The 21,827-nt window shown below is 37.1% G+C and overlaps 1 protein-coding gene across 2 annotated transcripts; it reads left to right on the top strand.

Moving 5' to 3' along the window:
- Positions 1-1,561: 1,561 nt before the first annotated feature.
- Positions 1,562-21,125, top strand: Pld (Phospholipase D). Of its 2 annotated transcripts, XM_032437135.2 has the most exons (10): positions 5,028-5,207; positions 6,244-6,587; positions 14,108-14,732; positions 15,049-15,580; positions 16,048-16,824; positions 17,749-19,052; positions 19,123-19,248; positions 19,521-19,858; positions 19,911-20,155; positions 20,617-21,125. In XM_032437135.2, the coding sequence occupies exons 2-10, from the start codon at positions 6,428-6,430 to the stop codon at positions 20,716-20,718; spliced, it is 4,209 nt and encodes a 1,402-aa protein (XP_032293026.1). In that variant the 5' UTR covers positions 5,028-5,207; positions 6,244-6,427; the 3' UTR covers positions 20,719-21,125. The 2 variants fall into 2 exon arrangements, with proteins under 2 accessions (XP_015029701.1, XP_032293026.1); XM_015174215.3 differs by lacking the exons at positions 5,028-5,207; positions 6,244-6,587 and adding an exon at positions 1,562-2,061 and having other exon boundaries at positions 20,617-21,124.
- Positions 21,126-21,827: the final 702 nt, after the last annotated feature.

The following is a 21,827-nucleotide window of genomic DNA, read 5'->3' as shown; positions in this document are numbered from 1 at the left end:
AAAAAAGCAAAAGATTAAAATCAACAAAAAAAAAACCCATTCAAAATTCAAAAATGTCAAAAAAGCATACAAAATACACTTTACTACATTTATAAATAATTATATATGCTTAAACAGTTTATAATAATAAAACAACAAATAATACTTTATGTATGTAGTTAATAGTCTAGAGCATTAATACATTATTTTTTCTGAGAAAATGAAACAATTTATAAAGCTATAACAAAAGGAAAAGAAGAAACAAAAAAAAAAATACTATAAAATAAACATCATATAATATGAAGCAAAAAAAGAAACCTTATTCTTGTTTGGTTTGTTTGGAAACTGAAAAAGGCACCCTGTATTGAAGAAAGCAACTGGAAATAACACCTTATAATAAAACAGATTTATTTTTATTTATTTATTTCATATGCTTATCATTGCAATTTTTCAAGTGTGACACTTATCGCGATACTTTTTGTATTTTTTGATAACAGAAGTGATTTTTAATTGAGATATACCCTAGGTATACGTACATAGAGGTAAGTAGGAGCCCATCCATGTATCTCATCAAAACTTCTCTTACTATAAATATAATGAAAATGTCTTATACGTAAGAGAGATAATATATTTTCTTAGATATTTATAATAAAAAACACATTGTTTAATTTGACATAAATCGAAGAAGAAATATAATATATTTTTACATATTTGATTATAATTAATTTAACAATTTACTTCAAGACAGCTTATTAAATATTGTATATTTTTATAACAAAAATGTTCTATTCAGAAAATGTCTCATTCTAATTATCACATTTTTCTTAATTAGAAAAAAATTGGCAGCACTGGCAACAAATTTGTGGGTTCTGTTAAATCAAGTGATATTTAATTGAATATATTTACGATATTTAAAAATTGTTTGCAACGAAAATTATAAGGATATAGTGTCGATTTTTGTAAAAATAATTTTTTGGCAATTCAGAAGTTTTAATATTAATTTAAAAGTATTGTATAAATGACAACATTATTTTCATAGTGAATTACAGTGCACCCCAGCATAAATTCTTTTCATATTAATACTATTTACTATTTGATGCTATTGACTATTTAATACTATTTATACCTTTAACAATTATTAATTTGCCTTCTAGGACAGAACTACAAAATCAGTAAACTTAAATGATTTACACGCTATTTCGCACCACGGTGTCAGACACTCAGCTGTTTGATCGCCATTTGCTTGCGCTCTCTCACGATCTCTCACGCTCTCTTGCCGCTCACTTCCAGGCGAAAAGCTCGCGCAGTGCCGTAATGTTGCGAGAGATAAGAAATGTCAAAGCTTGAATTAAACTGCACACTAAGTAAATGCTTGACTAACAATAATTAATGCAATCAAGAAAAGTGAAATGTAGACAGAGGTTATAATGCTCTTGCTTAAATTGATTTCGCCCTCTCTCGCTCCCTCTCTGTCTCTCTTGTCGTTGGCCGTCTGCTGCGGCTGCTGCTGCTGCCCTTCCAGCGCGCAATTCCAGTTCTGCCAGCTTCGGGCAGCACGTTTTTGTTATTTTGTTTGTCAGTTACAAATTTGACGGCAACGGTTGTGGCGGCCGCGGCGACTGCGCTCTACAAAGCAACAAGTTTTCAACTGTTGTTTCCAACAACAGCGCGTGCGTCTCTCTGTATGTGTGTGTGTGTGTGTGTGTGCGTTCGTGTGTGTCTTTGCTTGTGTTAGTTTTGGCATCATAACAATTTGGCAATCAAAAATGTATTTTCACGCATTTTCGTGCTGATTTGGCGCCTTCGGCGTTGCGCCCCAATTGATTTGCACTTGCCAGCAATTTTGAAGGAATATATCCAATTAAAGTGCCACACTCTCAAATCTTATATGTGTGTTAGTTTGGGCTTATAACACAAGCGATTTGTGTGAATCATAAATATATAAAAGCCGCGCATAAAGGAATAAAAGAGAAAAAACCAAAAGCAAGCAAAAGGCAGCAACCAGTTCCAAGGCCATTCCAATAACTGCTTTTATTTTGTGGATATTTCTTCTTCTTCGTCTTCGTCTTGTCACAACTTTACGTAAGTGGAACGCATATGCTTTTACAGTTCTTTTGTGTGCTTTTAATGTTAAGTATTTCTCTTAAAACTCGACTTGCTCTTAAATATTGTGACCTGCTATTGAAAGGCGATTGGTAAAGCTTAAAAGCTTGATAGGTGATTGATTGACTTACATATTAAAAGATTGACTGATTGACGGGCGGATTCACCGTTTTTTCAGCCTTCCCAAACAATCCGTTTTAAGCTCAGGTTAAAATATCTTAAATAAATAATATCAACGTATTCGTGTTTCACGCTTTTCGGCAATCCACCAAAGTGGAAATCTGATGCGCAGGAAACTTTTATTTTCCGTAACTTTTAACTTATTTGCAAAGCTTTTATTTTAAATTATAAATAAGTTCGACTTGTTTTATACACTATTTAGAATAAGTTAATAAGTGAATTGTTTATCAAAGGGTGCAATTGACTACATTAGTTATGTGAGGCCTTATGTTTTCTGACATTATGTACACATTATTTATCGGCCTGATCGAGAATGTATATATTTAAATATGTATATATACATATGTGTACCTTTTGAGCATTTCAGCTGACTGACTCATCATTTTTATGCCCAACGAAAGGGCATATTTAAAAAGAAAACTCATTTGACGAAGGTCAATAATTGTTCTTATCGTAAATCAGCATTTTTTATAGGATTTCTATTTATAATGCTCGGCAGAAAGCGAGCTGCCATAATGGATTCCATGTAATAGTTTCCTATAAATAAATAAATATATATATATATATTAATATTAAGTTTGAGCACATTTCAGTTTTATATATATTTCTAGAATTGTTTTCAAAAAAAAAAAAAAATACAAAAGTCTTAAGTTTTCTTATTTTTTATCAGGTTAATATAAATTTAAATTTAAAACAAACTGAAAATAAACAAATTTATATATTTTTGAATATGTATTAATTTTCCGACTAGGCTTACATATTGGCAAACTGCATTCGTAAAGGGTATCTCCTCGTCGTGCAATGCTAGTTATAGTGAATATTTTATGAAGCAGCAGAGTTACAAAACTGTGAATGGATTTGTCAACAAATCACAATAGATTACAAAAGACATATTGTTACCCAAATCAACGCTGATTTGGACATGCAAATAAAATAACTGTTTGCAATCGGGAATTACAGCTATAACAATAGAACCCCCAATAGATTATTATCTTATCTGAACTTCGACTGGTAAATATATGTACATATGTACGTGTTTGTCCAGCACAAACATGCTTAAAAGCTTTTCGAATTCGAAAATACCCTGTGTGAACTTTCGGACTGCAAAGTCTATATATATACCTATATAGAGAGAGATTTTTATATGTATATATATATACACATTTACAGCCCAAGCAAATGATTTTTAGAGTGTGATTTCTGGGTAATTAACTTAATGAAGTGGTTCGCAGTAATAAAAAACTATAGTTAATCACATGTGAAACTATTTAGGAATGAAAATTCGTATTTAATTGAACATTAAAGATTAAAGTCATTTTTATACCCTTAACCCAAATGGGTAAAAAGGGTATAATGTATTTGTGCAAATGTATGTAGCAGGTACAAGGAAGCATCTAAAGTATATATAATCTTAATCAGCATCAACAGCCCAGTCCGTATGTACGAACGCAAGGATCTTAGAAACTATAAGAGCTAGAGAAGTGAAATTTTAGCTGTATCCTCCTGACTTTTTAAGACTACACAAATATTCTATGGTACAATAAGATATACTGTAGATCGGTTAAGAAACACGTGTCTGCTGCACCAGTGCAAATTGCAGGAATTTCGGAATACATTTACACACACATTTATGCGAGTCAGCTTCGAACTTTGCAAAAGCATTGCAATTGCGATTGTATTGTTTTCTATGCTACTATTTAAATTAGTTTTTTTTCTCACTAAGACTCAATTATTGGTGCTAGTTGCGAGCTCGAACCCCGCCAAGGGAACTTAATAAATACTTAAATATTTTACAACAATTTTATATAAATAGTTTTGTCTTATTTTAATTTCAATTATATTCCAAAAAATATTTTATTTTTAATTTTCATTGTTTTAAAATTTGTATTTATTTTTTGTCATATTTATTTATTATTATTTAAATGTTAATCTTAATCATTTGGCGCGCTTTTTGAAATGTGCAAAATTTGGCGTGACGAAATGTTCATGTATTTGTGCTATTTTTGTAATCTTATCACAAATGTAATTATAATTTGCCCTTTTTTCGCACCTCATTTGTGATAGCAAATTGTTATTTTGCGTGTAGAATTAAATGTGAATAACGAATGGTGATTACAACAAAACTATTCAGATTAGATACAATTAGATAAGGAGCCGGCCTTATCAACATGTTGCCCAATCGCAGTAGCGCGGGAAACTGGTTGAAAATGAATCATGCGGCAATACAATTAAATTTCCCCTTTAAATTTCCCCTCAACGATCGCCGGACTGGAAGCCGCGCTGAGCTTGCGAAGAGCTTTACAGCGCTGCATTTAACAACAACAACAACAACAAGCACGTTGAAACTTGTTTTAGCTGCTCGCTGTTAATGCAACCTTGTGGGGCTGTAAAGGCGCAGCTCCTAAGGCCCAATCTGCTTTGTGAGCTTTGATGGGCATATTGTCGTACTGCTCGCACGCACAGCCAGCTCGCACACTTCCAGTGACTTGCAAAATGCTGCCAACAGCTGTTTACATTTGTTGTTGTCGATTCTTGTTTTTTCTGCTTTTTGCCAGCAACTCCAATATCAGCTCGCGCACACACACACACACACGCTCCTTACCGCCCTCTCTCTCTCTCTCTGACACTTGCTGAGCGGTTATGTGCGCTCTTGAAACGGTTAACGTTAACCGGTTAACGTGCTACTCAGACAAAAAGCTTTGGCCAACGCGGCGGTCGCCGCCGCTGGTTTTAGTTACTATTATTAAGCAAAGTGTCGGCAACGTTGACGCAACGTTTTGGCTACGCGCTCGCGTTCGCAACTCGAATCGATCGTTGATCGGCGCAGCGGGCTGCAAGGGGCACGTCTTGTGTCTGCGAGTGTGTGTGTGTGTGTGTGTGTGCGTGTGCGCGGTGTCTTCATTTCTGCGCGCTATCTTCGGTTGCCGTTCTTGTTGTTGTCACAGGTAGAAAGAAGCAGCAGCAGCAGCAGCAGAAAGAGAACAGCGGCGTGGCAGCAGTTGTTTTTTTTTTCTTTCTTTCTTTCTTTCTTTTTTTTTTCTGTCTTCTTTATTATTATTTTTAATGCGACTGCGACTGCGCGCTACATTTTTGCAGCGACTGCCAACGGTTTCTTGAAAGCTGTAACTTCCGTTAGTCGCTGGCGAATAGTAAACAATGGGAATATTTCGTGTTATCAGCGCACGCGAGATGCAGACGTGTTTATTTCCCAATATAAGACTTGGCTCTGTTTAGCGGAATTGTGCATCAGATGCGTGCGTTTATCTGAAAGATACAAAATATGCAAATAAACCCAAAATGGAAGCAATGCAATTTACGTGTATCGAACATTTTCTTTTCGTGTGTAAAGTGTGGCAAAAAAAAAAAAAAAAATACACAAAAAAAAAAAAACAACAACATGAATATTTACACACATCGCGCACTTGTTTTAATTGTTGTTGTATTTGTTAATAGTTTTGTGCGCTATTTCCAAATTTTCTTTTGTGCCAAAAATTTGTTGTTTTGTAAACTTTTATGAGCTCAATAAATCAGCTGCAAATGTTTTTTTTTCATTATAAAATATATAATAATTTTCATTTTAGTCCAAAAATATTGTAGCAAAATTTGTATTGTTTACAAAAGTGTTCATTTTATTAACAAATAAACAAAAGTTAAAAATTTTTGATTTCAACTTTGAGTGAATAATTAAAAACGAGTTAAAAGTTTAAATAAATAAATCAAAAAAATAAATAAAATTAAATAATTCACACAATGCTAAAATTTTGCAGCAGCCCCCCCAAAAAAAATAAATAAACAATTGCAAACAGAACGTGACAAATTAATAAATAATTTAAAAAAAAAAAGTAATTAAAATCATATATACATATGAACATGAACAATTTCATATATTTTCAACTATTTTACCATGAGCCGATTTGTTTTAAGACATTGTTGAGTTCATTAAAAGTTTATTAATTAAATGTTCATTTGTTGTTTAATTAGCTACTGTAATGCGAACGTGAACAACAAGAATGCAAGCGCAACGAAAAGTTCGTAATGCAAATTAAAGAATCAAAGAAAACAAAATGAATTTTCGTCAATATCAACAACAACAACAAATCACGCCAAAAATTGCAAACCAAAAATACCAAATAATTATATACATATAGCAACAACAACAGCAACAATGTCCCAGCTAAATGTACCAAATGTCCCAGCAGGAGGGGCCATAAAAGCCGAGGGGCAGCAGCTGCAGGACGCGAGGCAAGCGGCGCTGACGTCAGATCTGCAGAATATGCGGGTGCTGCGTCATCGCCGCAGCATCTCACAGCTGATGGCCAGCATGGGTAATTGTCTTATAATGTTAAAAATTCCCAATTCAATGTACCTTTGTATGTGTGTTATGCCTTTGATGTTAAGTTGTCCCGGTCAAGTTATGCAGAAAATTTCCCTGCTGCCCTCTCAAAATATTTATTATTGCAAATGTCTTTTAAGCGATCCAGCAAAAATGTTCCTTATGTTGTTTATGTTCAAATCCAATTCCCTTTCTTAATGTTCAACTGTGCTAAATATCCCGGCCTAACGTCTGTTGTTGAGCTAAATGTCCCACAAATCGCAAAAGTACCAGTTGGGCCTAAATGTGAGGATCAGCAACGTCTTTGCCAATAACAGCTGTTCGGCGACAGGGGAAATTTGCTTACATTAACATATCTTATGTATCTTAACTAATGTTAAAATATCCCAATCTAATGCCATAAATGTACCAAGCAGCGTTAGCGCTGAGGATTAGCAACGTCATCGCCGCTGCATCTCACAGCTGTTGGCCTGCAAGGGCCCCGCCCCCTCACCCACACCCAGCACTCGGTGGTAACAAGTTTGTTTGGGCCATAATTGTCAGGGCCTGCGGTCTATGTTGGCCATTACTCAGTTGACTCTTTCGTGGTTTCTCATGGTTAGATCATTGTCAGAGAGTGTTCCAAGTGTCGCCATATGAGCTCTGCGTCATGCCAAACCTGCCCTCGACTATGTTGGACCAGTTATCGAGCGGCTCTTGTTCAATTTCGAGAACTGTTTTGTCTGTTTATGACCGGTTTGTTTAGCCGGTTTGCCTGAGAAAGTGAAAAAGAATTCAGCTCGAATTGGCACCGACTCGCAATTGTGTTCTGTGTGTTTCGTTTTGAGAGATGCCACATAATAATAAATAAATATAATTACCTATACATATATATTCGTAAGCAGATATATGTTTTCATAAACAGAGTCTATTTAAATGATAAATAAACAAAGCAATTTACAATTAGCCAAAGTTCCATTCGTACTCGGTTCAAGTACTATATACTTATATACCATATTCCCGGTTCACTCTTCTTCAATTTCTCCATACGTCGTCGGGCATGTCAACAATAAAGTGTGCTGCAATAAAGTTCTTATCAACAATTGTCAATTATCAACGATTATAATACTGTCACAAAATGCTGATAAGCTGGCCATATTTTTAGAGTATTACAAAACCTGTTCAGCATTTTAGCAAGCCAAACACCAAAGCTAGTCTAAATTTAAATAAAATTTTTGGCTTTATATAAAACATAAAATTAAATTCACTTCTCTCTCGAATGTAATAAATATGTTTTTATTGAAAATAAAAAAATCGAAATCAAAATGTGTTAAAAAAGGAAAACCAAAATAAAATACGATTTCCTTGACCCACAAATTATTAACAAATTTAAAGTCCATCAAAAATCGTTCAATATTCGAAATTTTATTAAAAACAAAACATCACATCATCAATTATCATGACTGACATTTCGTGTTAAATATTGATTGATAACAAATTATATTTATAATTAAAACAAAAATTCGCTTGATAAAATTCAGAAACAAAGCATGGAAATTCAACTTGGATTTTTATGCCAAGCACTTTAACCATTTGGGAATTATAAATGAAAAGTGATGTTTCGCTTACCTTGGGGGAATTTCATATACCTATACTTAATATTGATATATATTCTGAGAGGGGTTCTAAAATTGACTTGTAGATATTTATTCTAAAAGCATTTATAAATGATATTTATTAGGGAAATTTGGGGAAAATTTAAATGCAAGCATTTATCAATAGTATATAAATATATATACTTTACTTACAGGCATTTATCAATACTGATTTATTCTGAGAGCTCTAAAATTGCCCTAGGGTAATTTTATTGACAAGTTTCTAAATTTTAGTTGGGAAATAAAATTTACAAGTATTTATCAATGGTATTAATAAATAGAAAGAATTATAAAATTTACTCAGGAAAATTTCATGTAATTCCATTTAAAAATTCTACCAACAGTTTTTCTGCTTGCCTTAAATGAAAAGTTAATTTGTTAATTTGAAAGTGTGCTTACTTAAATATTAGTTTTAAATATGCGCCCCGAGTGCGTTTGGGCACTTCAATCTGCCCAATTTGTGGGCGTTACGTTATACAAATATCAATTTCCGACTTGTTAGGCTCTTTATAATTTTCCATTAAACGGCCAATTTACAATGTAAACATTGGCGTCCAGGCAAGCCACAAGCCTCTATATATATTTAATTATATAACCCTGGAGTTTTGGTCGCTGCTTTCGCTTCGCGTGTGTTGCCTGAGACGTTCCGCAGCGCCTCGTCTATTGGACAGGCCCCCAATCTAACGGCAACATTAGCAAATTATTCATAACGCCCAAGTCCACAATTGTAAATGCAGCACACGTTATAAGCATTTGCTTTATGATTGCAAACAACTGCAACAGGAAGTTTCGATTTCTTTTGGCATTTTGTATAGGTCATCATCGAGAATCGGGTTGAAAGACCTACTAACGGTTGCTCTGTAAACAACAAATGTTTATTTTCATTTATATTTCATATTATCATATCAACAGACAAAAGATACCACATCAAAGCCAATTTTATGAGTCATGACATTAAAATTAAATTCAGCTCAAATATATCTGGAAACGCGGCATTTTACAACACCTCCAAAATAAATCTTTGACGTAGTTCACACTGCTTTTTTTCCCCTCTACTGGCCGAGCACTGCAAATTCTTATAATAATAATAATAATAATAATAATAATAAAGTTTCCGCCTTATAAAGTTTTATTTTTATCAGACATTAACCGCTAATTGTTTGCTTCCCATTGTTTTTCTTGTTCTTGCTTCTTTTTGCTGATAATATTTTCTCTTTGTTTTTTTTTGGGCAACGTCTTGCCGCATTTTTTTAATATTTGCTACATTTTTATTGCCATTCTTATCTTGTCAGCGAACGCAATCAAACTGGGTTTCGGCGTGTTCCAGCAATTCGCGCCCAACACTTGACAGACCTCATCTTGGGCCAACTAATATGTGTGAACAAGCATTTAGCAACTGTTTAAGCAATGAAAGTGAACACAATGCTCGCTAGTAGAAGCTTTTTAAATATTTATTTAATTGACAGTTAAGCTCAACGTTGGGTTACTCTGTAGCCACGCCAGAATATGAATGCAAATTGTGTATTTGCTTTGCGCAATCTTCCCAAACGTTTTACTGGCTGCTGTCAACATAATTTACGTACTATTACCCCCATTAGCTATAAAGCTCTTATAAGTTTAAGGCTCTCGCTTGGTATCGTGTTATGTTTTAAAGCTTTCTTCTTTATGCGATATACGTAAACATTTAACTGGCATACATGCTACATGCATGCATTTCTATGCACGCGCTCTCTCTCCCTCTTGAAAAAGCTTCTCATTTTACTTATTCCCTTTTGTGAGACATTCGTTAACAGCTCACTGGCTAAATGTGCCTCTCTCTCCATTTTTGGAAGCATTCTTTCTGGAATTTTCGTAAACGTTTTACTGGCAGCTTGTGCTTATATGTAGGGACAGTTTCCGTCTTTCTTTCTCTCTCTCTCTCTCTCGAAGAAGAAGCCTTTACCTTTTCTGTTTCTCTTTTTGAGACATTCGTTTACATTTTACTGGCAAATTCACATCCTCGTCAGCTTATATATAAAGTTAAATATCTTTAAACTGACACATGAGTCATATTTGTGTTTGATTGATTTTGTTATAAAAGATTTGGAATATTGTAAGGTATCTAGTATAAAACTGTAAGATTATATATGGTTTTATATACTCTTATATATAATATATATAACCATTGCAGACTTTAACATCAGTCGAGCTGAAGAATGACAAGAGAATAGTTTATTTTATTGATGATTTCTTGGGCTCTTCGGAAACACTTACGTAATGACTTATTTCAAGAATTCTTGCTTCACTCTCACAGTTTAAAGACACGATTATCTTAGAGAAACTACATGAACTGTTGGAGTTTTGGTAGAAAAATAGTTTGTTACGTTTGTTGTACTTTCGTTGAGTCACATTTGCATTAAAAGGCGTACATTGAACCCGCATGACTAACTGCTAATATTAAGTTTTTAAGTGGGTTTGAACTATGTGCAAAATAGAAACTTATAAAAATCTAAATGAGCTTAAGTCTAGAGGCATAAAAATAATAGAAATTCTCAAGCTGAGCTTGCCAATATTTGTTAATGTTCTTTTTATAAATGAATCAAAATGCGATGCTTTCACAAAAATTGTTTGTAGACCTCATATGAAGCGTAAAGAGTCTTAAAGCCACTGACTAACTTTGATAACAATCGAAATCGTGCCCCTGCCCCGTGATCCCAATTAAACTCGACAACAATAAAAGATGTTTTATGACGACGCCTCAATGCCAAACGAGAGCCTCTACGAAAAGTGGCACACACTATCCGAGATTTACAAGTTCAAATATGACTCGGCCGAACTTGAACCTAGGAAGCCAAAAAGCAGAAAGACAAAACAATATTTTTATATAATTATTTGACCTTGGGTCTCTTTCGAGCCAAAAAAAAAACTTCTTTCAAATGGAGAGGGCTACGAGAAATTTCGAGTGATAAGATATATTTTTGTAACGTCAGACATCATATGACTAATTCGTGCGGGCACCCTAAGGAATTACGTATGAATAGTTGTGCTTTTAACGATATTCTTAGAGATAAGTTTTATTATTTGAGTTTATTATAGGAACGTGTGGGCTGTACTTGGAGTTTTGTGACTGTTTAAACTTGGAAAACTGCCAAAAAAAAGAAACGAGAGTTAACAAGAAAATAAATAAAGAACAACCTCGCAAAAGTCAACTTCAAGCAGTTCACGCTTATTTAGAAAACAGTTCACATTTAACAGTGTATCAGAGTGCTATATCTTTAGGTTATGGATATGTTCTAGGTCTACTTGCCTGTAAAATAGTAACATATTGAGAGGTAAATTTAACGTTAGTGGGAGAGCTTAAAGCTTATGAGAGCTTAAATTCATATGTATGTATATGCAGTTGACGAGAGAGAGAGAGGCAGAGAACGAGAGAGAGAATGAGAGAGAGGCAGAGAGAGAAAGAAAGAGAGACAGAGAGAGAGGCAGAGACAGAGAGAGAGAAAGAGAGAGAGAGATATGGTTAGAGAGCGAGATCGAGAGAACTAGAGAGAGAGACATGGATAGAGAGAGAGGGAGAGAGAGATAGGCAGAGACAGAGAGAGAGAGAGAGATATGAATAGAGAGCGAGATGGAGAAAGAGAGAGGGCGAGATGGACAGAGCGAGAGAGAGAGCGAGAGACAGAGGTAGATACAGAGAGAGAGAGAGGGATATATGGATGGAGAGCGAGATAGATAGAGAGAGAGAGACATGAATAGAGAAAGAGGGGGATATTATAATATATGATTATAATATATGATTATATTAGAAATCGAATCTGTCCAAGTCAAAAATCCTTAAGCTAACTATGATTTTTCTCAGAAACTTTACTCAGAAATAGAAAAAATCCAAATATCTTAACTGAATAGTCAACGGAGTTGGATTCAAGTCTGTTTATAGTTTATAACTTTATAACTTTATGAATATTTTATTTCGATTTTTTTTTGCGCATTAATTCTGTGCCCAGTTTCAGCTAACTATTATCGAAACTATAAAAATAACTATTAGTTAACTTTATTTATGTGCGCCCAGAGTCATTGCCAGCGTTTGTTATCGGCTGAACTAATAGATTTTAGGATCCACAGTAGTTGGGCTGTCAGCGGAGAACATATATCAAGAGGGCCATGGCAAAGATTACGCCCTGCCATCAATTATTATCTACATAAATATCCAGCAGGCATATGTGCGTGTATGTGCAGATAGATAGATATATCATTAGTCAGTCAAATGCTTTGATTTGCGTCTAATAACAGGTGTACTCGCTGTAAAAAGCAGCCATCGACTGTGCCAACATTTAACATCATGATAGGGAGTTTGATCGGAGCTGTCAGCTATGGGAATCTTATCAAGAGGCGCAATTTGTATATTCTCTGCGTGATTTGTTATAATTTGAAGCAGGCTTATCAGTCAGTTAACCAAACCACAGCCATATAATATATATATTTATATATATATATAGTATTATTCGATTAATATTCAACGATATCGGGCAGCTGTCTGAGCGCCCAAATGTGCCATTTATTTTTTTGTTCGAAAATCTAACGTAATGCCGATTCGGTCGCTTTTCTTTTTAAACAAACGCATTTATTATGGTCTGCTCGGTGTTATCACTAGACCCAACCAACCTATTTTTATCAGCCTGAATATTTATTGTGCTTCTCAGGGTACCGCCATATACGGGCCGTAAACAGACCTTGAATTTTGTAGTTGTACGATAAAAGTCAGAGCCAAAGGCATTCCCTGATATATGTGTGGCCACATAAACTTGAGTTCTTAGCCGAAAGGAATTCAGGCCTTTTAAACATAATAAATGTCTAAGAAATACATAAATTTATAAATATTTTAAGAGGTACGCCTAAGTAGGTTTATGATAGGTAAAAAGTATTTTATCAAAATTAAATGAGTTATTTTCTAGTTTATTATAAATTAATTTATAGTTAGTTAGGATCAGGCTAACTAGGCTAATGATTACAGGTCAAGTTTAAAAATAATTCTCTTATTATTATTATTTCTTTTATATATTTTCTACTTTAAAGCCAAATTTATTGATTAAAATGAAGAACACTTTAAAACCTTTAAATTGAAGTAGACTGCAGTAAAAAAAATGTAAGCCTAAAATAACTTTTGTGTGTTTTCATAGAAAAGATAATAAATAAATAAATATGTACAATAATTTTTATATATATTTCACATGTGTACAAATTTATTTAGAAGAGCATTTAAAAGTTTTCATTAATTTGAACAAATTTTCTACTTCTGTATAATTCAATAAGCCCACATTTCTTGAGAAAATTGAAGAGCTCTTTAAACATTTCGTCGCACAATCTCAACTATTTATAAGTATTATTAAATTGAACAAGATACGCGCAAAAAAATGTAAACCCTTGTCAAACAAAAGCTTCGACTAGACACAGTCATACCTGCTACCCATAGACAATATGTTACGACTTCTATATACATATATATATATACATATATATATATGCAGCTAAAAACAGACAAGTCAATACATTTAGTTGAAACAACAAACTCAATTTAAGCTAATTAAAAGTGGCCACGTTACGAGCAAAACCAAAACCACTCGAAACACAGTCGTGTAAATAAAAGATAAGGCATGAAATATGCCCTACAAAGTGGGCCGCATAGGGTCTCTAACTGGATGTAAAGTTATGCAGGAAACTAAAATACATATAAATAGGATATTTATTAGAGATTAGTCACAATTCGTAGAGCATTGCCTATTCTTTTTGCGCAAGAACTGCAAATTGATGTACTCCATTGTCACTTAATTATCTTTCTCAATTCGAATCCAGTATTAAAAACCAAATTTTATTCAATATTATCTATTTCTTTCTCATCTAGTTGAATACCCATCGGATGATGCGTATAGACCCAGTCACTATGGCGGCTATATCAATCGTGGCTATGATGATTTAGATAGTTCCTACCTCTTTGCACAATTCGAGGCCATGACGGATGCTAGAAATGGCGGCCAATTGCCGCCATATACGATCGAACCCCTTGCCAATGCCGATGCGGACACGGACGAGGATGAGTTTGAGGATAATGCTGAGCACCATGACGATGGGGAAGATGGTGATGATGTGTTCAAGGACTGCGCAGACGATGCCATAGCCGAGGACAATGAGCTGGCGCACAACAATCGCTGCCTGCCCGAATTTCAGTTCTCGATTGTCGATTCGGAATATGATGAGACGCTGGCGTTTCCCGATTCCGTAACGATACTGTCGACTGTGGGCGATAAGCCGGTGCTGGTCGAGCGGAAGGAGACCGACGACGACGACGAGGAGTTTGACGATGAGAACAGCGTCCTGATGCGCCAGGAGATACCCTTTACCAGCATCTATGGCGCCAGTGTGAAGTTCAATTCGTTTCAGCGCAAGGTCTTTATACCAGGACGCGAGATACATGTCCGAATTGTGGACACGGAGCGAAGTGTTACGACACATCTACTCAATCCCAACTTGTAAGTGGCCTTGATTGACTGACTGACTTGATCTCTGCTAAACTAAACTCTTGATGGCAATCCAGAAAATTCATTTAACAAGCTTCTTTAAGTTAACTTTCACAAAATTCCTTCATTCAATTCACTCTTTTCGGAAATTCCACCCTTACACGTGAATTTGCAATTCTCTACTTTAGAGTCGGAAAGTGAAAGGGAAAGCTATTTTCTGTTCTTGATTCCACCTTCTTGAAACCTATTTGTAGAAGAAACATTATTTGGAAATTGTTTTCTTGATCCGTTCGTCTTCTAACTATTTTTAATAATCTTGCTTTTACAGGTACACCATAGAGCTGACCCATGGCCCCTTCAAGTGGACCATTAAACGGCGCTACAAGCACTTCAATTCCCTGCACCAACAGCTCAGCTTCTTTCGCACCTCGTTGAATATACCGTTTCCCAGTCGCGCACATAAGGAGAAGCGCACGACCTTGAAGGCCGCCGCCAGTCAAATGGCCGATGAGTCCACGCTGAAGGATCTGCCTGCCCATACCAAAGTCAAGCATTCCAGCACGCCCATAAATAGTGCACAAAATCGCACCAATAACAACAACAATAATAACAATAACAACAACAACAACAATGAAGGAGCTGTTTCCATCATAAGTCCCACACATAGCTCCATTCTGTCCAGTCTGACGCCTCGACGCAGTCAACGGAAACGCAAGAAAAAGAAACGGAAACTGCCGCGTTTTCCAAATCGTCCCGAGAGTTTGATCACCGTGGAGCATCTGCCGGTGCGGATCAAGCAGCTGGAGGATTATCTATATAATCTGCTTAACATTAGTTTATATCGATACCATCATGAGACGGTGAGCGGAACTATATTGTATATAGAATGTGTGGGTGAGCAAATGTGGGATATACTCGCGAATTGTCATATATTTGTACAGGTTTAAGTTTAGTTTTTATCGATTGGCATCGGATTGATATACTTATATGGAGTGTGATCAAAAGTAGGAATAATTCATGTTAAAGAGCAAGAAATTATTTAAGGAGTATCGAAACCATCATGAGAATATATATATTATTAATAGAATATTGCGAGAGGAAGTAAAGTCAATGTGTCATTCAAAAAATGTGAAATTAGTAGAGAAAAGTCCAACTGCTTCTTAATAGACTAGATCTTACGTAGACTTGATTGTAGAGGGTTTATTGAGAGCGACACTTTAAGAAATTATATTTAAGCTCACCCAAAACTCCATAAGATTCTTTCTGGAGTGTTGCCTAATTTGGAGCTATTCAATTGCTACCTTTTTCTTATTATCTCATCTTGCAGCTGAACTTTGTCGAAGTCTCGAACGTGTCGTTTGTCTCCAATCTGGGCATCAAGGGCAAGGAGGGTGTCATACTGAAGCGCACCGGCTCAACACGTCCCGGGCAGGCGGGCTGCAATTTCTTTGGCTGCTTTCAGCGCAATTGCTGTGTGAGATGCAACTACTTCTGCTCGGATGTGGTATGCGGCACGTGGCGCAATCGCTGGTTCTTTGTGAAGGAGACATGCTTCGGCTATGTGCGGCCCACAGATGGCAGCATACGCGCCGTTATACTGTTCGATCAGGGCTTCGATGTATCCACGGGCATCTACCAGACGGGCATGCGCAAGGGCCTGCAGGTGCTCACGAACAGCCGGCACATTGTACTGAAGTGCTGGACACGGCGCAAGTGCAAGGAATGGATGCAGTATCTCAAGAATACAGCGCACACATATGCCCGCGACTTCACTTGCCCCAATCCGCACATGTCGTATGCCCCCATGCGTGCCAATACCCAGGCTGTCTGGTATGTGGATGGCGCCCAGTATATGGCCGCCGTTGCGGATGGCCTCGAGGCCGCCACGGAGGAGATCTACATAGCCGATTGGTGGCTCAGTCCGGAGATCTATATGAAACGTCCCGCTCTGGATGGTGACTACTGGCGGCTCGATAAGATATTGCTGCGCAAGGCCAAACAGGGTGTGCGCGTATTTGTACTGCTCTACAAGGAAGTGGAAATGGCGCTGGGCATCAACAGCTACTACAGCAAATCCACGTTGGCCAAGCATGAGAACATCAAGGTAAGTCCATTATAGACTACACAGCTCGAAGCGTTGCAAGTATTTTTCTTTTAATTCCATACGCGCTTTTTCCGCCTGCGTAGGTGGATTTGATAAGATTTTAAAATCGTGTTAGCACAAATTAAATATATATTCGTCAACATCTTCGCCTGACTTTAATTATTAAAAACGCTTTTCATTCATATGCCAATCGTAAGCGTGAATGTGCAAGTATTTTTTTTCAAATTGAAGATATACGCTCATTTTCCGCCAGCGCGGTGGATTTGTTAAGTTTTTTTTAAGTACATATTCGTTACTAGCTAACTTTAAATTTTAGGAGTCTTTCTACTATTTTCCAATCGTAAACGTGAATTTGGGTTTGTATGTGAAAGTATTTTTTTTCTAATTCGAAACATACGCGCGTTTTCCACCTACGAAGGTGAATTTTTTTTAAGTTTTCAAAGTCGTTCAAGCGCATCTTAAATATGCATTCGATAATATCTTAAACCAAGTTTATTTATCACAACTTTTTTCACTCTTATTCCGAACGTAAGTGTGACTGGGGTTTTGGCTTAACGAAACCTGTGAAAAGCGTGGAGTTCTCTAATAGATCCTTGAGCTTCAGAGCATCCTTTTGTTCACAAAAAATGTGTTACTGAAACAACCATAAAAAGTATTAAGCTTTTTCATAAATCTTAGAAACCTAAGATCTTAATTCGGTAAAAATTCATAAATTGGAACTGGAACTATTTGAAAGTCAATCGAGTAAAGCAACAGGTTAAGACAAAAATATGTTTTCACGCGCTTTTCACGGCTGCAGGTGGAATTCGGTAAAGCGTGAAATATCGTTAGAGGTGTGAGAAGTGTGTGAAATGCAACAATTTTATTTATACTTGTTTAGAGTTTTATTTACGGTTGCAATATTAATGAACTTTTGTCTTTTAGGTCATGCGACATCCGGATCACGCACGCGCTGGCATTTTGCTGTGGGCGCATCATGAGAAAATTGTGGTAATCGATCAGTCATATGCATTTATTGGCGGCATAGATCTGTGCTATGGCCGCTGGGACGATCGGGCGCATCGCCTGACTGACCTGGGCAGCATTTCGGCGGCCTCCGTGTCGGGCAGCGCGCGCTGCACGCCGAGCGCCCACTTCAACAAGGACGAGGTGGACTCGGCCTTTGGCTCGCGCAAATCCTCACGCAACGCACACTACGAGTCGACGGCCAAGGAGCCGGAGAGCGTCTCGCCCGTCCTCGCCAGCGAGGAATCGACGCAGAATCTGACGGCTGGCGTGGAGCTGCGCACGCTAAAACCCGGCGATCGGCTGCTCATACCGGAGCTGCTATCGGCAGCGTCCAGTGAGCTGGCCATTGACTCGACGGCGCTGGAGGGCATGAAACTGAATACGCCCGAAATGGAGCGCAAGAATATGCTGGATCGGCTCAAGAATAATGCAATGAAGGGCGCACGCAAGGGCAAGGACTTCATGCAGCGTCTGGCGACCGGCGAGACGCCAGACAATACGCTGGAGCCAGCCGAGGCGGAGTTGGATGCCAACGAGACAGCAGCAGCTGGAGCTGGCGAAACAGAAGCAGCAACACTTGACCACGCGGATGTGGCGCAAAGCTCCAGCTCGGCGGCGGCAGCCAATGCGACGGCGGCCAGCACACAAATACTCAGCGAGTTCTATGGCCAGGCCAAGTATTGGTTTGGCAAGGACTATTCCAATTTCATACTCAAGGATTGGATGAACCTGAATGCGCCCTTTGTCGATATCATCGATCGCACGACCACGCCCCGCATGCCCTGGCACGACGTCGGCCTCTGTGTGGTCGGCGCCTCGGCACGGGATGTGGCGCGCCATTTTATCCAGCGCTGGAATGCCATGAAGCTGGAGAAGCTGCGCGATAATGTCCGCTTCCCGTACCTGATGCCCAAGAGCTATCACCAGATACGACTCAATGCCCAGCTGCAGCAGCTGCAGCAGCGACGACAGCAGCGCGTCACCTGCCAGCTGCTGCGCAGCGTCTCTGCCTGGAGCTGTGGCTTCATCGAGGCGGATCTCGTCGAGCAGAGCATACACGATGCCTACATCGAGACGATAACAAAGGCCCAGCACTATATCTACATTGAGAATCAGTTCTTTATCACCATGCAGCTGGGCATGGGCGTGTCCGCTGCCTGCAACAATGTCCGAAATCAGATTGGCGAAACCCTCTTCAAGCGCATCGTGCGCGCCCACAAGTGCGTTTAGTCCATAGCAGCACTACGAATTCCCAATTAATTCTTTTTCTTTATGCAATTTCTGTGGCAGGGAACGCAAGCGCTTTCGTGTTTATGTGATAATGCCCTTATTGCCGGGCTTTGAGGGCGATGTCGGCGGCAATACGGGCATTGCAGTCCGTGCGATTACCCATTGGAATTATGCGTCCATATCCAGGTGCGTGCCTAACCTCACTTATGCTAAAGACAAGCAGTTGATGTATATGAAAAACACATAAAGCGCGTGCTATAATCTGATCTAAATCATGGAACGTTTGCTTTTCATAAATGATTTATTCTTTCCTGTGAAATTCTTAAGATCTGCATTTTGGATATCATGAATTCTTACTTGAGCAATTATTGTCAGGGAATATTTAAGATATGATATAAGCATGGAATTTTTAAGGAAATATAAATAACTCTCTCTCTCTCTCTCTCTACCCCCTCTAGAGGTCGCACAGCTATTCTGACACGCCTTCAGGAAGCGGGCATCGCCAAGCCGGAGAACTACATATCCTTTCACAGTCTGCGCAATCATTCGTATCTGAACAATACGCCGATTACGGAACTGATCTATGTGCATTCCAAGCTGCTAATCGCCGATGATCGTGTTGTCATTTGCGGTTCGGCGAATATCAACGATCGTTCGATGATCGGCAAACGGGATTCGGAAATTGCAGCCATTATCATGGATGAGGAGTACGAGGATGGGCGCATGAATGGCAAAAAGTATCCGAGCGGCATCTTTGCCGGCAGATTGCGCAAATATCTGTTCAAGGAACATTTGGGTAGATCTGCAACATCCAATTGCCGCCAACTCTCTAACTCTTGCTCTTGCAGGTCTATTGGATCTGGATAGTGCGGCGCGCTGTGAACTGAACATTAGCGATCCGGTCTGCGATCAGTTCTGGCATAATACCTGGCGTCGCATATCCACCAGAAATACGGAAATCTACGACGAGGTATTCAAGTGCATACCCACGGATTTTGTCAAGACATTTGCCAGTCTGCGCAAATATCAGGAGGAGCCGCCGTTGTCCAAAACCGAACCCGAATTGGCCGCCAAGCGTGCCACAGAAATTCAGGTGCGTTTAACACTTTGGAGCAGAATGTTTAAGATTTGTATTGATAGAAACCTTTTGAAGCATTTAGATGCAACGTTTCTACTTAAATTTTAATTTACATATTTTATTTTATTGATAGTTTTTGTTTTCTTATATATTTCGATGAATTTTAAAATATTAATATTACAATTTTCCAAGTTAGAAAAGATTTTTTTCCAATATTTTCAAGTTATTAAATTTTATTTTTAATATTATTATTATTATTATTATTATTATTATTATTATTATTATTATAATTTTTATTATTATTATTATTATTATTATTATTATTGTTATTATTATTACTACTATTTTAATATAATATATTTTCTATCAACTTTAATATATATTTAAATTATTATATATTACTATTATTATTTTATATTTTGACCTTAATTTCACGATTTCTAACATATTCCATCTTTAATCTGAACTTATTTCAGGGTCATCTGGTTAATCTGCCGCTGGATTTCCTCAACAAGGAAGTCCTGACGCCGCCCGGCACCAGCAAGGAGGGCCTCATACCTACCTCTGTATGGACATAGTCTGCCAAAAGTCTTCAAGACGTAACTAGTTTAAGCTTAGCCAGCAAAAGAAAATAAATAATAAAAATACTGGTGTAGGTACAGTCGCGACAAAAGCTTTGTTGACTGTTTAGTTTAGTTTTCTAATTATGCAACCCACCAAATGCGCTTAAACTTATCAAGTTGCTGTTTGCCAAGTCAAGTAAAACTATAAAGTTTGTACATATATAGAAATATATTTTGTGTAGTAGGTAAAGAAATCTATAAACTATTATCTGTTTGCCTTACAGCTAGTTAATTTATTTTACGGTATATCGACGTCCCCCTATTACGATTAAGATTTTATTGTTAATGTTTGTAATTTTAAAAACAGTATTCTAGACAAACTAAAGCGCAATTATATTTTTTAATAAAATTCCATAAAAGTGATGTAAAGTACGAAATAAGTCAAGTATTGTTTAAAAAACTTAATGAAAAGCGCTAAATTATACCGTAAGAGCTTAAAAAAATCCCTCTTAAACGATCTTTACGCGAAAATTCCCAAGCGCTCTTAAAAGCTCACTGCTGTAGCTCGATTGTTAGCTGTCTGCTGCGAGACTGTCTGAACAGTCAGCTATGTAACAAGTTTAGGACAGTTTTCTGTTATGTTAACACTATGTTAAAACATTTTTTAAGTTACCATACTGCACAACTCTGTAAAGTTAACATTTCTGTTATTAAGTGGGCCCTATAAGCTCCCGTTTTACAGGGAATGGGTTCATTTCTATATTGCGCCTCTTGCCGAAGACATTGTTGTTCCCTAATTTTTTTACTTTATGTTTTTTTGATTGACTTTGTATTAACTATTCGTATGTCCGAAAATTGGCATGGTGTTTTTTTCAGAATTTGAAATTTGATGAACGCTATGAAAAACTAACATCATTTCAAATTTAATTTGATCTTATATTTTTCTTTTAGTACGTAGTTTGTCAATTTATTTAATTTTTACAATATCTTCTATTTCTCTGGGTCTGACTGGGATGGTATCAAATATACTGCTTTGGCAAGATCAGCAAAATTGTAAGGTAAAAGCCTTCCAATGCTTAACATCAAAGTCAAATCTCTTAAATTCCGATGCTTTCCAATCAGCT

This window comes from Drosophila virilis, chromosome 5 (assembly GCF_030788295.1).
Source record: "Drosophila virilis strain 15010-1051.87 chromosome 5, Dvir_AGI_RSII-ME, whole genome shotgun sequence".
NCBI classification, from domain to species: Eukaryota; Metazoa; Arthropoda; class Insecta; order Diptera; family Drosophilidae; genus Drosophila; species Drosophila virilis.
Note: the sequence above shows the minus strand (reverse complement) of the source record. Positions and strands in the feature narration are given on the sequence as shown.

Coding starts and splice junctions, on each gene's coding strand:
- Pld (XM_032437135.2), top strand. CDS start 6,428: ATGTCCCAGCTAAATGTACCAAATGTCCCAGCAGGAGGGGCCATAAAA. Junction 6,588..14,107: donor ACAGCTGATGGCCAGCATGG/GTAATTGTCTTA, acceptor TTTCTCATCTAG/TTGAATACCCATCGGATGAT. Junction 19,249..19,520: donor AATTATGCGTCCATATCCAG/GTGCGTGCCTAA, acceptor TACCCCCTCTAG/AGGTCGCACAGCTATTCTGA.